At 32.5% G+C, this 17120-nt stretch overlaps 1 protein-coding gene across 1 annotated transcript; it reads left to right on the top strand.

Annotated features, from left to right (window-relative positions):
* The first annotated feature begins 8266 nt into the window (after positions 1-8266).
* On the top strand, positions 8267-12879 carry LOC128187155 (homeobox protein GBX-2-like). Its single transcript, XM_052857405.1, has 2 exons — positions 8267-9095; positions 11591-12879. The coding sequence occupies exons 1-2, from the start codon at positions 8660-8662 to the stop codon at positions 12142-12144; spliced, it is 990 nt and encodes a 329-aa protein (XP_052713365.1). The 5' UTR covers positions 8267-8659; the 3' UTR covers positions 12145-12879.
* Positions 12880-17120: the final 4241 nt, after the last annotated feature.

Below are 17120 nucleotides of genomic sequence, written 5' to 3'. Positions count from 1 at the left end.
CTAAATTGTCCTGTAGTTTCGTCGCCGTAACCCACCGGTTTATTAATGAGAATAGAAGTCTCCTCAAGTAATTGTGATCCCCTAATTGAAAGCTCACCGACAAACAGATAGCTGTCTACCGTATGCCTGTTATTAGATTGAACCTAAAGCCCTGATTCCACCTCAAAATGGCACAGCAATCAAGGGAGGAACAATATAGAGATGGGCTTGCAACTTCATCTTCTGTCCTCAAACCCTCTATCTGCTCTCGGGGTGTCATCTGGTTGCAATTTTCGGAACAAGGGGTTAATTTGTAAAACCCAATCCCCAATTAAGTTTGTCTTTATCAACTTTCATTTCTAGTGATTGGGATCAATAAAAAGAGTTAGCGTCAATTACCGTAAACGCACAAGTCGACCGTTGATGGTTTTTTTCTTTTTAGCGAGGCGGTTTCTACGCAAAATCGAATATTAGCTCGATCGTTTAACTTCACCAATGCAGAAAGATTGCTTCAATCGAATACAAATTAATTGAATGTCCAATAAAAATAATGGAAATCACCGAAGCAATTTGCTAAGTGCTTTGATGAGGGTCCCAGGGTCCATTTTGCTAAAGAATTCAAATACGGAAACTTTCCTGAATACCATTTACTATCATACTAAAGATTATTAAAATAGGAACCTTTTTTGAAACTCGTGCTTGATTATGGTGAATTTTTTTTTCAAAACAAAAGTTTGTTAAATATTGTAATTGCTTAAACTCAGTTGATTGCAAGTTTTTCGAAAATATTGTTTGATCTTCGAGAGAGAGAGAAGTTACGTATTTCAAAAACCCTTTATAAACCTGGATATAGCGCATTACACTGTACCAAAAAGTTTAAAGTCAGTTCTTCCCCCAAATTGTCTATACCTGTTAGTTTCTGAATAGATAGTTGCATAAATTTTCGACATTTTTGCCTTAAACTGCAACATACTAATACATGTACATGTAAGATGCTTACATGTATGTTGTTCGGTTTGTTTTGGCACCACTATAACATTCTGCAACTCTATATAAAATAAAACGATTTATTTTTCTACGAGAGATCATATCATTTTACAAGAATATTTTGGTGCAGTTATAAAATATTGCCAAAGACCTTAAAGTTTTCTCTATTATCACGTAAAAAACGCACCGTAACACGGAACGATCCCAAACCAATTTAATTCTTGACACACGCGTTTTTTTCTATTCTTCAGATGAGCGACATCTATTTTCAACCTCTATATATACATATATTTCTATCGACAATATTTAATTTGTTTAGGATTTTTACGTTTGAGGAATGCAATTAAATGTGACTTGTTATTTTGAAGGTAACTACAAACGTTTGGCGTGTCTTAAATACTTGTATCATTCTATAAACTCAATGATATTTAATATATTGCGTTGCGATCGAGTCCCGATTTCCTGACCCTCTCGATAAACGTCACGGCTCATTAGGTCGTAAAAAGGCCCTCCGTCTTTTGAAGTTTCAATATATATTTTATTTGCTAATTTACCATATTCTTGCATAGAATGGAACCTTCGCGCCAGTTCATCCGACAATTGAAAAGACATAGTAAGTAGCAGACGACTCACGCTTCAGCGATTCGCTGATGGCCGAGGACATGGGGCGCAGGCTATTGCAGTTGATTGGAGTGAGAAATTACGTATTTGTAACATGCTTGAGGTCTAGTCTTCGCGAAATGAGATCCTTTGCCCTTTGTAATTAAAGATCCAATAACGAAGACTTTCCTCTTAATTCAGCATAGACGCCAGGTAAACGGATAGACAGAGTCTTTTTGTCTAAATGGAACCCATACCGTTTGAAAGAGTGGACTAATTGAAAGCTAATGTTTGAACAGCTCTATTCGTTCCATATAATTCCTCGTTGCTTTAGCTAAATTGCCTTTTCTAATGAATATTTTGGAAGAGCAATATCCGAATTTATGGTGAAATAAATAGCGACTTAAATGTGTTTTATAATAAAGAAAGGATATATATTGCAAGTATTACCGGTTTTTAATTTTGGTTCGTTTATTTGTAGTTTATTATACATGAACGGATACAAAACTTCCTTATCGTATATTTTATTGCATTTATTAATTCTCGATCTTTTTGTGGTGATTTGAGAAAGTTAAGGCTAAGAGAATAAATCCTGCATGCGTATGAATTTTAGAAATCAAAATTAAATTGATTAAAACATAATTATGTGGAAAACGTAAATAAAACTACCAATTTGACTGATCAGAATTCACTGAAAATTAAAGAGATGTTCTACAATTTATTCTCAAGGCACCAACATTTCAATCTTCTATCATCGCCATAAAATGAAAATTATCGGAATATCACCAGTCTGGTTTGTGTTTCCTGAGACAAATGCAAGAAATTATTTCCGCTTCATTTTTTGCTTTTTATCGCATAAAGCTATTTCAATGGGCTATAATCTGGAGATAAATTGACCGTTTATTGTCTGCGTCTCAACAAAAAGCACACCAAACGAGAGTCAATTTGAATTCTACGAGCGACCATCTACAGTGGCGTCAGATTTTAATGCAACTCGCCTCGGACCCATGGCGGCTAAATTGAAAATAATAGACACGCTTCATTGATCATAATAGAAGTCTATTAATATTCTTACGCTCAACTAGGCTGAGAATTTGCTATAGCTCTATTTCAGAAAAAAATGTCATAGAAATAATGAAAATGAAAGGAAGTATTAAAATATGACGGCAACATTTTAACATCTGCCATATCTGTAGTAATTGCGCTCGCCGATGTCCATTTAAGGCAAGGTGAAGACTTCAATTAGACGAACCGCTTCACGCGGTTTGGCAAACTAGATGGGGCGAGGCTTTCCATTTAACCTAACAACATTTACAACTACAAACCCTTGTTAATAGATAGCAACAAACTGCCGCTTCTCGGCCATTTTGCTACAGCGCGCAATCTGTTGCAACGCGACGTCATGTAGGTATATTAATTGAAGCAACACCTTAAACCATTTCAATACTAATAGTTGTGTTGGCATAGGGTATACTTTGACCAGACGATAAATATTCTAAAAACAGAACCAAGTAAAACTGCAAAACATTAAGTAGCCAGTGCTTTAATCATTTTTTTAACGAGTGCATACCACGCTCCCCTATTACTGCAAATAGGCACATATATTCCTTTGTCTTTAATAACTAAAAAAAATCATTTTAAAAAGGGCCGAAATTTACAGTAAATAATGGAATCGGAATTTCATGGTAATATGCACATACACATATTGTGTCCTAGATGCCTAAACAATTTTTACGAAATTCCGTGCAACGGTTTAAGAGGAGTTGCACTTACAAAACACCCCCCCCCCCCAAAAAAAAGGACTTACGGACTGATAGAAGTACTAATGCAATATATAATTACCTTGCAACTTCGTTGCTTGGGGTATAAATATATTAAATATTTACATTTTCAGCTGTCATTGTATGTGTCATTGTATGTGTAATTGTATGTAAAACCCGATAACTTCATAAAACATAAGTAACACAAACTGGGCGTGTCTTATAGCATAACCGAGCACGGTATTGGTTGCGCCGCGTAGTAATACATTATTATAGCATGCTACATGAAAAAAAAAAGGTTTTAAAAATGTTGTTTTAAAGTATAGAAATTGGAAATAATATAAGTATAAGTAATAAGGAATCATTCTTTGAATATGATGAGGTGATAATTTCGGTCGGAGCGTGGTAAAATCTATCATAAAGCCCCTCGGGCTTTTCTGGATTTGACCACGCCCCGACCGAAGTTATCACCTCATAATACTCAAAGAATGATTCCTTAACTACTGACTATTTCGGTTTGGCGCTAAACAGAATTTTTCAGCATCGGACTAAAATTTATTCTCATAATTTTTAACACAGTTCGTTTAAAGAATAAAACAAATAACGTGTCCAAATATATAATGAGCAGCCATGAATTCGACTATACAACATAATCAAACGTTGTTTGTTGCATGTTATAATAATGATGATGTGATTTCCATCAAGTTTTTTATATTGTTAAAACTTAAGTACTGAATTAATGACTGGCAAATAGCAATTAAGAAAAGTATGAAAATTCATAAGAAATGTAAGGTGCTTTCTTTGGTGATTCATGCGGGATATGAAGGTGGCGACACTGCAGAAAAAATACATACATTGTAACCCGCGTTAGCGAGTTATGTAAATTTTTTCTGCAATGTTCGCTACCTTCATATCCCGCATGAATCACCAAAGAAAGCAATTTATTGTTTATATGTCATCTTTCTCTTAACAAATTGAATAAATTGATTGTAAAAAGTAAGTAAAATTCACTAAATTACTGTACTTCATCAGTACGTTAGCTAACGAAATAGCCAAAATCGTACCCAATGGGAATTTGAGTCTTACATCATCCTGATTATTTCGTGCAGTCCGTGATTTTTCTTAGGTCGCTGTAGGTTTCGATCAATCGATAAACGGGGCGTGTAGATTTCAGTCTGGCTGTTTCTATAGAGCTATGAATTAATAATAAGTTTCCGTAAGATATTGAGGCAATCATACCCGGAAGAAGTAAAAATATGATTATGAATGAATGTATTAATGAATGTACCAAAAACAAAATGTTTAACTTGTACAATGAACTAAATAGGTTTTGAATATTTTAATTCTTATTTTCAAGACATGTTTTTTTGGCTTTTAAATGGTAACGCTGCGTGTATATTTTAGGTGTCTTTAAATTTAAGACACAATCTCTGAGAGATACTAGTCCTATTAGTTTAATAAATGCATAGACAAGCTTAATTGGGTGTTATACATGTAACATTATGTGAATTACATATAAGGGTTCACTTCCAAACAGAAGCCTTGCAACGCACGATTCTCTTTCTTTTAACATTAGCAAAATTAAACAATCGGCAAATCAAACCAGTTCAATGTGAATTCTATTTAACAATGCTTGAACTTACTAATAGCGAAACAAATTTAATTTAATTTAAAGATTTTTTTCATTTAGATTATTTTCTATGAAATTATAGGCTAGTATATGTTATCATTCTCTATAAACATCTGATACTTGTCAATTAAAACACCTATAGTTTTCTAGGCATAGACCTTTTGTTACCATGAACGAATATTTGCTTTGAATATTATTTTGATTCCCCTTTTATAATTATTAAAAAAAAACACGAAACGGGTCTTTTCTGTGGTGTCTATGAATTATATCTACTTTTAATGAAACAGATATTAAATAAAAGAAAGTACGAATCGCTCATGTGGAGTTAATTAAATTTTGCATAGTTGGAAGATTTAACGGTTTTCAACTGTAAAATTTTTTACATATTCACAAAAAGGTAAAAAAAAAAATAAAAAAAAAATGAAATGAAATAAAATTCGAGAGCTATTTAAAAAATCATCTTGCTACAAAACCCCAACAATTCTGAATTTCAAATTTTAATTATTATTTATGCACTATTTTCAATTAAAAATGTACCTGACAAACAATTATCAAAGATCCATAGTCGGGAATTTCCCCCACTACCCAAGATATAAAAGATAAATGCTTCATTGCTGATTACTCAAAAGAAACTGAGAGTGAACTTAAAAATATACGGGCTTTACTCGATATTGAAACGAAAATTGGCTCCGTTTATATCATGTATACATATTAACATACAGATCCTGAAAATTAAGTTAGCAGATTAGAATTAATTGGAAAAGCCCTTCAAATTTCCTTTGCTTTATATGGGAAGCATACCTATATGGGACATCATAGAGACATCATGTTGCGAAGAGGAGACATTAACTCGCTTAAATTTCTCTCGAATTTTCCGGCTGGGTTCCCCCGATGTGATACAGAGAGCGGCCATTTAAAGCCATCCCGCCGAATAACTTTGAAGTGTATTTTAATGAGAAAAATGGCTCAAATAATTCGATGACATTCTCATTTTTTCTTCAAAAATTTAATTCTGACCCCTGTCGTGTGGCAGTCGATAAAATTAGACTTGATGGATCGTTTCGAAAATATTAAGACGTACTCGTTAACTTGACTACTGGTGCGAGAATGGCCTATGCTCTGCGTATTTGGTTCATTAATTCATTACATTTATTCATATTTCCACTCATACACATTTGTTACAATTTTTGTAAAAATAAGGTACATGTAATTATCAACTCTTGCCTACATAAAACTTTCATTGCACACTAGTTTAGCAAAAATGCCATGCAATTTAAATTTCAATTTTCACTTTAATGTGTTTTTTTTATTTAAAGAAAATTTTTAAATGTTACAAAAACACGATATTAATTAAATTGTATTGTATTGTTTATTGGTCAACAGCTGTACAGCTCATAGACATATACAATTAATTAATATACACATGTTACAATACATATACTGGTCACTTGAAAAAGGCAAGTTTATACATGAAGTTTTCTGATTACAAAAGCATTCTTAATATATTTACCTAAATTTGCCCAAATCTTTTACATTTTGTGTTGACAATAATAGAATTAATTTAAAGACAGAGGGTTTAATAATAAAACTTCTTAAGGAATTTTTCTCTTAAGTTACAGTAATAGGGACATTTCAATATAAAATGATATTCTTCTTCTATATCTTAAGTACATAGAGGACATAAACGACTTTGTAATTGAACATTGTTATATCTGCCAGTTTCAATGGTAAGACAATGAGATGATAATCTTAATTTAGATATAAGTTTCTTATATTGTATAGGAATTCATTTTGAACATGAATAAATTTTAAAGAGGATGTTTATTTTGATAGAAAATTTTTATGTTCAATTCAGTTCAGTTTCGTTCATTCCTAAATGGTTATAATTCTTAAAGACCTCATTTTTACTGTAATAAATTGTATTTAAAATCATTTCAAAGTAACGTTAAAATGTGTTCAATGTCTTTTAAACAATTAGTATAGCTATTTAATTTTGTTGTTCTAATGTTGGTGTTATTAGCTTGAATCATTAGCATCTGAACCTATTATGTGACGAGATGCTAGGAATAGAAATATGTGTACAATGTGTTCTGTGTAGAAACCCTAAATTTTGACAGCTTTCCCAGGGGTGGATGATTATATAAGAGATATACTAAAACTAACACGAAGAAACACTAGTAATCGACAGATTTTTCAGGAAAGAAAACAACTTTGCTTCAAAATGATATAAAAATCAATTGCAAGATTTACCGAAGTCGATTCATTTCTAGAAATAACACTTTTTCGTCACTTTTCGCGAAAGTTTCCATCGCAATACCACATCTCAGTTCTTGTTGCCGATGAGATAGAGAATGCAGCGATTACGGAGGGACACGAAACCTCAACTTTGAAAATTTTTTGACACCCCCCAACTGATTACGAAGGGGACGGAGATTTAACGTCTGTCAACAGTCGGGGCTTCCAACAAGAGAATTGAATCTAACAAGTGTTTGATTGATTTATACGATAAATCTCGTTTGTCATGTAAAGTAAAGATAAATGTCACCAATTTGAAAATATGATGAGAGATTTTCAAAGTTATCATCAATGAAATTTGAAATCAATCTCTGTAAAACATTACACCCTCATTTCTTTTACGTTATTAATAAAGTTGAAATTGGAAAAAAAATCTTATAAATCTATTTAAACAAATGTTAACATTCATGCATATGACCTGCGAATTTCAACTATGGAACATTTTTGTTGTTGCTGATTTGTATACTAGTAATTATAGTTTCAAGATGGCTTAAATAGGAAGTTATGAATACTTCCTAGTTCTATTTGCTTTTACACAATGTGAAAACAACTACGAATCTCCAAAACGGATATTGATTTCAAACGAAGAGAAGACCATCAAAGTGATTTAAATATTGGATTAAATGTAAAAATAATTTGCTTAAGGATTATGCTAATTGGACACAGGAAAGACATGAAAGATTGTGTATACACAAACGACTTTGTGCTTATTTACCTGTAAAATTTCTAAACCCTAATAAAAAATTATCTCGCCTAACCTTAAGGGTCTTCAATTTTATCAGAGGTGGCGTTCAATTGTAGTTTATGGCCGTTGAAAATGGCCGCAATCTACTGGTATATATTAACAAGAGTAATTCATAGTGTGTCATCTTTAATCGCTATGCATTAATCATGATTACTTGTGCCCCATTGAGTCCATTTGACTACCTTATTTTCGACCCAAAATACACGCTCAGCCAATGAAACGACTGTCTTCAAAAGGTCGAAGTATTCAAAGAAGTTCCGAAGGAGGGGCTTGGTCAAAGGTTATTTCATAGTCCAATAGAATCACTTGAATTAATTAAAAAACTGTCAGTTACAAAAATAGAAGTGCCCGTGTTTGCTAAATTGATGACGAATTGAAAGCGACACAGATCCCCAAAAATTCACTCCTCATCATTAGGCAAAAGGATATCAGTAATTCATATTGTAATCTGTCTACGAAAACTTCTTAATTGATAGTTATGGTGACCACGTTACTTTTGGTATAGGTGACAAAAAATTGGACAATATATGACTGAGAGAAAATTCGGGGTTCTTTTACAAAGAAGTTGAAAGCAAAAGAGTACTGATACCAAAAAGAACATTTTCAAAATGTTATTTTAATGGAACTTTAAAATCATCGCGGAAAAAGGAAACCTTCATCAGAATGTCCCAGCCATCGTCGGGAATTGGATCGTTTTCGATTGAGTCCCTGATAGCAAACTCTGCGTCTTCTCCTCGCTTCGGACGTTTCCTGGGCAACAACCTGATGTTCATGCCAACCAGCGCCGTGCCCCCGTCTCCGGTAAACATCTCGCCTGAGATGGCGCTACCCTTCCAGCATCTGATGCACCACCCGTATCTCAGCGCGCGGGCTATGCTTCCTGCTAACTACTTCCCGTCCAGATCTCACTCCTTTGGACCGTTGCAGTCTTGGTCCGGACTACATCAGCTGTATTCCGGGAAAATGGCGCCTGTACAGAGTGAGAGGATGATGTCCCCCTCCACGGGCAGTGAGTCACCGACAGGGTCCCCCTCACCGGTGGGGGTCTGCCACTCCAAGGCTGCGGACATCATTGACAACAACCGTCTTCCTCCCCGGGGTATGTTTCACAGCAGATTCATTTAGGCCAAACAAGTTGTAACAAATCGAAAAATACTTTTTGGATTTTTTTGTAATCAAGGAATTATATACATTTTATGCGTATGTTTAAAGACTTATTTTAATATTTTTTTAATTTAAACATTTTATCTTTATTAATTTAAATGTTTAGAATTTAATATAAAATTTTGAAGAAGTATAAAGGGTATATCTATCATGGGGTCATACAAAATGTTCTTAGATCTTTCAATAATAATTTAATCAACTCAACAAAATGTCGGTATATTTTAGTAGTTTCAGTGGAGAATGAATAAGCACGTACCATAAATCCCCCAAAGTAAAAGTAACAACATGAAAATAAGGATTCTAATATTGTAATATATTCAGAAAAGTGCTCGCATGGAACAAATTCGCGCTTCAATAAGTTTTTAATATTTCGGAGGAATGTAGAACTGTTAAAAATCGCATTCCTGACTTACGGTTGCTGATTTATTTGATACATTATATTAAAAAAATGTACTTAATTGACAAACGTTCTTATTATACAGTGTACGAAAGATTTTTCATATCAACGTCTTTTGCGTGATACAAATGAAATTATTTAATTTTTTTTCTTCAAAATTAATAATTGCTATTTGTTTTCATTTCCAGGTATTTCCTATATCATATTATTTATTTTAAAATTTAGATAAATACAAGTTAATTTTATTTTACTTCAAATAAAAAAATTCACGAGAAAGTTTACCTCCTTTATATGATATTACAAAAAAAAACATATAATGAAAAAAAATTAAATATCAAGAGAATGCCTTGTAATAATTAAAGTTTTAGCACCCACAAAGAAGTTTTTTTTAAAAATAAAATATTCGCTATCTTGGAAAAACCCATTAGGTAAAAAATAATGTTTAAAGATAATTTTCTTCCATTCCTATCAAATTTTGCAAAACGCGGAACTAATTGCAGGAATTGTTAACGTATTTAAAAATGTTTTGGTACCCTAAAGTGTTACAATGTCCGTGAACACGAAAGTCAGAACCAGTTTTAAGATTAACGCGTCGTCGCATTATACCATTTTGTTGTCAGTTGCGTAACAAAACATTCCAAAATGTTGTCCACTCATCACAAGTAATAAAATGAAAACACAAACTAAGCCATTATTTTCGCTGTTGCTCTCTCTGAATTCTTGACCATAAATGGTCAAAAATAAATACGGAATCGGGTTTCTTTGGAAATTAGAATCAGGCCAGTGAATGCGACAAATAATTAACCAATTTGAAAACGATGCTTCGGGGACAGAGCTTTGGAAACCTGAAATAGGTATCTGACTGACGGACAAAGAGAAACTGGACAACGCCGAGGTCCGTGTAATGAATTACTGCCATCAACCGATGACAGAGGTTTAAATGAAAACATCATCGTGTAGAAATCGAGATGTCGACCTAACCTCAATTCATGGCGTTATGAAGTTCTAGATCTACAGACCTCTTATAACTCACTTTATAGACTTAATTTTAAGTAAATAAAAGAAAATTGTTGTAATTAAAGTTATGACATCCCAATCGGTTATTTTTGAGTAGTAAGTGCACTTTTTGAATAATCCAATTGAATCGGTTTCAAACCTATACCAAGTGTTTCTCTATATGATGAAAAAATATGCATTTTTTCAGAAAACCTATACCAAGTGTTTCTCTATATGATGAAAAAATATGCATTTTTTCAGAAAAGATTTAATAACATTTGCAATATCTAATCCTCTTCAATAATTGATTTAATTGCAAAATTTAAGTTCAATGAAATATTTCAAATAAAAACCAAATCGATAGATATTTTAGTATAAACATGCAAAAATTATTAAATTATAAAACTATGATTATTGATATAAAATTGATATAAAATAGCATTTTTACAAATTGTAAAATAATGTTTTAAAAAATATAGTTCTGATAAAATACTGTTTTTTTAAACATATTATTTATTTACATTTTTTAACATCATTGCTTTTATGAAAATGACGTCCATGTATATACTGTAGTGCAAACAAAGGATGATCACCTTTATTACCCTTTCACATTCCGGATTTTTTAATAACTGTATTTTCATGGACAAATTGTCTTCTAAATTCGTTCTACTTCAGTATGTATAAAATATGGAAACCTTAAGTATGTAAGCACTACATGTATATGTATAAAAATGTTCGTACAGATTTCAAGCGTCTTAGCATCATGTATATTTTATTTCTCAACACACTTCTTAAAATCGGTCAACGAAGAATAAGGCTTAATTAACGTCAAATTTGACCGGTACGAACCTAAAAATGTTTAAGTTCTGAAAAATCAAGAACTGTTGATTATTATTATTGATAATCCCAATTCAAAGATATAATTTTTATGGATAATCTTGGCAATTTACAGAATTATAACATTCTGAATACCGTGTATCGTGTTAAAAATTTTACTAATATGTGAATAACAAGAATTAAGAATTGTAAAATTTCAGGTCACATACATGAAAATCCCACAGCTTTGGACAAAGATGACAAAGGGTTTGGTCATAGCTCGAGAGATGTAAGTGACGACGACATCGACGATACAGAAACGATGTCAGTGTTCGAGGAGCCTCGGTCTCCAAACACACACATCGAACATGACCAAGAAACAAAAACAATTCCCGATAGATCCGCGCCCGTGTCCATAAAAACTAGACGGAGGAGGACAGCGTTCACTAGTGAACAGTTACTAGAATTGGAGAAAGAATTTCACAGCAAAAAGTACTTATCGCTGACTGAACGATCTCATATTGCACATAATCTAAAATTAAGTGAAGTCCAAGTCAAAATCTGGTTTCAGAATAGGCGAGCCAAATGGAAAAGAGTTAAAGCCGGAATGATTCATGGAAGAGCAGGTCCCGACCAGCTATCGAACAAACCCAAAATTGTTGTTCCCATTCCAGTTCACGTAAACAGACTTGCAATACGCTCACAACACCAGCAGCTCGAGAAAACGAATCGAACACCACACAGTCATGTGCAAATGTTTGAACGTCCAACATGAGACCGTCAAGTGTTAAAAAACCCCAACCCCAACTACATACGATAAAAGGTACAATACAGATGCTGAACCAAGTTAGGATGTCGATAGAACAGGATTATGTATATTTGAACAAGGAAATAGTGCACCAGTGATTATTTTGGAGTTTCTCATCATTTAGATTATGTCGTTTGGTCCTGTCAATTTTGACAACCCCGCCCAGTGCGTCGGTTCTAGCTATCTGGTTACCTTAATTACGGAGAGCAATGTGAGCATTCGGAACAAGCTCTTTATTCTATAATGATCTGCGTGACGATTTGTAGAGAGCTGAAATTTCCGGCGTTTACTCAGGCTGTTTGAGGAGATGGCCATACTCCTCAATTTAAATATCACAATATTTATTCTTTTCTACAAAAAACCTCCCCAACGTGCATAACACATATCGAAAATTGCAGAGCAAACTGTAGAACCGATCAGAGCTTCTTTATGCATTGGACAGCATACAACACCAGGGATAAATGTCGCTCGATGTTTACATCATATAACCCACCCACAATGATTCCATTTAAATAATACAAAGACGCTGACATTACATGTAATTATGATGATTAAAAACGGTTCAATTTGGCTGTTATAAGTCAACCTTTCGAACTTAAAGTTTAAAAAATGTAACAATTGTTTTGTATAGAAAAATATCAGATTAATTTGAACATGATATACCGGCAAGGTGTACTGAAATAAAGAACAACTTCAAATTTTGCTGACCAATTGTACCTGCTTTTTAAGTTAGTGTGGGTCTTATGTATTTTGCGTGCATTCTCGGGAAATTGTGGTTATACTTTGAAAATCGATAGCATTGTAGATCAAGAAAAAAAAGAAAATCTTTTTTCAAACAGACAAAATGTCTATGATCTTGGACCCCCTCGTTCCTCCGTTAACCTTCTATATTTACCGTCCACAAAACTGGGCGACAAAAATATTTAGATAAATTGTTTGCCAATAAAACATATTAATGCAGTCCCAGCTTGCTGAGTGAAGATGATTCTCACATCAAAACGCCAAAATCAAGTGGTCCTTGGGCCGGATTAAGCCTGTTGACCTAAAGGCCAATATTTCATTGCTATTGTTAAAAAGCAATCCTAATTTGCCATCGAATATAAATGACCAACACCAGGACCCAGATAAGACACAGGCGCGTGGGTCGGTGCTTCATAAGCCCAGCCCGACAGATAAGTTCTTGATATCTATCACGAACATTAAATAAAAATCTGGAGGGTGTGAAATTATGGTCAAAATTAGAGGTTCTGGTTTGTGCGGAGTGATTCACGCTCGGTTATTTGCATCATAAAATGTGTAGCTGGTGGCAAACGGGTGACAAAGAATTACGCATTCATTTGCCATTGATATCCATTTGTTATCTACACGCATGTACATGAAGGAATTTTAATTTTTAATGTTCTTTCATCACGCATGAGTCCATTACAGTATAAAATATATGACCGTGCTTTACCAATTATTTATTAACTATCAAACAAACCCTTTTAAAAAATAATTAAATGATTTTCATTTGTAAGATTTTATATTTTGTTTGTTTGTCAATTTCCCATCAGGCTAATACATCTAAAAACTACAAATACAATAAAAACTATTTTATAAACAACAACTGCTATAATACATTAGTACTAATACTAGATAAAACTGAATTAAAATGAAACAATGAAAACTGAATCTATGTTTTTTTTATTACTTTTATTTTGCTAAATTTTATTTCAACTTCACTTTAAAAGACAGCAATTACTAATGTAAAAGACATTTTACAAATGTACTCATCGTGTCCGAGCGACTGCCTGGGAATGCGAAAGTGATTAATTAGAATTTTGTCCATCCTTAGACAACATCAAAGAACCCGTATGTTAATGACCACAGCTTGAAGACTATTACTTTCAGCGGTGTTTGCCTTCTTTCAATGGGGTCCGCGTTACACGATTGCTTGGGCGGAGTCAGAGAGAGCCAGATCTTTTTATCTAGGTAAATCTGTACTGGTGATCGTCGGGTGTCTCGAACCACGGGGGATTTAATAGCCGTAGTTTATGTATATCCTTCAAATGTATTTTATTCATAAACAAGTTTCCAAACTGTAAAATTTTATAGATAATTTGTCTCTCCGTGGTTTTACTGAAATTATGCCATGATATGTATAACGAAATAATTCAGTAAGTCTGTTCAATACACATGTATTTTGATATTTAGTATTCACAATTTTAATAGAAGTAAAATACGTGTATTTAAAACCAAAACTTTTGACACTGTTTATAATCATGAATATGACGTCCACGATTCTAAAAATATCTTTTAAAAACAGTTAACGCTAATGTTATGCCAGGAGCAGGTCACACAGTTTGAATAACCCGATGAGAAGACTTCCGCAGTCGAATGCCACTTTTGACACTTTTTTAAGGCACAGGAACGAAAAAAAAATTATCACGTGATATACATGGAAATATTGCTTTCGAATTATTTTTGTTTACAAATCATCCGTTCTTTTTACAAATTTTACATCTTTTTTAGTGGAATGGAATCAAAGTGGGAAACAACAAAATAGATTGTGAATCGATAATTAATTTTTAAAGGATCAACACACAATTTTTAAATTAAGTTATAACTATTTGAAATAAGCATTTATTGCAAGCAAATGATACAAAGCAATTTCATAAAGTGACTTTTACGTCATAATGCAGTAATAATAAACGGTGATGTAAATGATATTTGAGTAAAAATATCAAACAATCTGCAATTTTCATTTCATATCTATAGATACATTAAAAATGCAATCTTGTTATTACATACTGTTGCAATTGATAATATTTATAAATAAAATTTGCGGCAATATATCATACATTCTGCAATATTCATTATGTTATTAAAGATTAAAATACAAGAATAACTATATTGCTTCATAAAAAAAGAAACTGGCGTCTTAAAGGGAGAAATAACCACCATCACAAATAAGAAAAGTTCATTTAGATTTTATACCATATAAAGTCTCATTTGGTCTCATTTATTCCCCTTCCCCATAATAAACACTTTGCTTTTCATTATTCAAAGGTTTCTTTTTTCATATTTTATGTGTTAGTTATACAAGTTAAGTTTATTCAAGATTTTCAATAAAACCCAGTTTTCCTTAAAATCGTGAAACATATTGCCTAATAAAATATATCATTTTAAATTTTTAATACGCATAGAATGGTGTATATCGAGAAGTTCATTTTCAAGAAGACATCAAAGTTACAGGTACGTATGGTTTAAAAACAAACATTGCATACATCTAAGATGAACTTTTAGCAGACTCATTCTGAAAACAGAAGAATAATCCCTGACGTCAAATAATGCCAGTGGTTACAATTACATGAGATCACAAAATGGCAAAAAATTCTAACTTACCCCTCTACACCTACACAATAAATAAAAAAGCATACCAAATATATACACATGTATTTGATAAAAATACCTTGATTTATAGTGGTCATCATTGACTCTTTATAGTAGCATGCACAAAAATCAAGCAAAACAATGCCTTATTTATAAAATTATGCAAAGCTAATGAATTTTAGAATCTAAAGCATAAGAATTGTCATCATAAAATTGTTAATTCTTAACAATTCTTATTTCTTAATTAACTCTATCAAAAATATCAGTAATCAAATCAAAGAAAAAATATAAAAGGAAACACAATCCCATCTACATTGACAAAAAATCATTGCTAATGCTTGTAAGAAAATCATCACAGTCCTCGGTAGATTTTTAACACACGACTAGTATCTTGTATTTGAAAAAAAAACACCCAAGAAGATTGAAACAAACGTGATCAAATAATGATAAAAGAATAATTTACATGTTTATGAATGTATGTTTTATCATTTATGCTAGAATGATATAATATATACTAATACATGTAGGTACATGTAATTTCAAGATAACCAGACCCTGTGAACACAATAATACAAGTTCGGCATGCTTTCAGACACTGTCTTCTTCTAAGCTTGGTAATTAAGAGACGGGCATTTTATAAGTAATTACAATGTAACTAATGTAACAGTACAGCACGTGTCCTCAAATTAAAAAAAAAGTTCAGGAAAACAGAACAGTTGATCATAAACGAGTAAAACTTTACTTTACTTAGGTATTTATGAAAATAATTTTTGTCACATAATGAAACAGTGTCATGTTCTTTGTCATTATTAAATGTTTACTTAAAGTGTCTTGGTCCGATTTTTGGGCCTTTATATATTTTGTTATATATCATATATATTCATGTGATATCTTATCTATATTTTAATATTCTTCATGAAAACCAATTATTCTAAACGGTTCATTAATTATCTGTAATCGCAAAATTAGCCTCTTTTTTAAAACACAGAAATATTCGAAGTAAATAAATATCATTTGTGTCGGGTTTCCCCAAATATACAATGCGCATGCCTCATTTATGGAAATCGTTTGATTGCGTCCCCCTATTGCTTAGGTTGATTAAGTGCAAATGTTTTGCATCAATATCACACACATGCATAAAAGAGATTGTGCAAAAATGCATACATGTACATGTATGTGTCTATCTTTTATCTGCCAACATTATCTTTAACCTAACTTATGACGGGTCCAGCGGATGCCAAATTCCCTACGCAAATATAGTCGCTTCGATATCGGTTTGAGTAAGGCTTCTAAAACAAACTTCTTACATACGTATTATTTTCTAACAAAACTATGGTTTGACAGGAAGTGTAACTTTAAGGTGACATGGAACACTATATTGTGGCGTACTTCCTATGAAAATGAACATAATTCAACAACTGTTTTCTTCTTATTTTTATCTTTCAAATAATTTAAAGACATTTTTTGGTCATATATTGTAAAATTTGAAAATTCTAAAACGATCGAAGAAGTTTCATCATATTGTATTTTTATCCACATTGATATTGACAGATGTCCCATGCCGCTTAGAT

Source organism: Crassostrea angulata, chromosome 1 (assembly GCF_025612915.1).
Source record: "Crassostrea angulata isolate pt1a10 chromosome 1, ASM2561291v2, whole genome shotgun sequence".
NCBI classification, from domain to species: Eukaryota; Metazoa; Mollusca; class Bivalvia; order Ostreida; family Ostreidae; genus Magallana; species Magallana angulata.
The sequence above is the reverse complement of the archived record's forward strand: the minus strand, read 5'-3'. Positions and strand labels throughout refer to the sequence as shown.

Bases quoted from the DNA above. Each gene is read 5' to 3' on its own strand.
- LOC128187155 (XM_052857405.1), top strand. From the start codon at position 8,660: ATGTCCCAGCCATCGTCGGGAATTGGATCGTTTTCGATTGAGTCCCTG. The intron at 9,096-11,590 runs GTATGTTTCACA...GTAAAATTTCAG, and splicing joins CAACCGTCTTCCTCCCCGGG to GTCACATACATGAAAATCCC.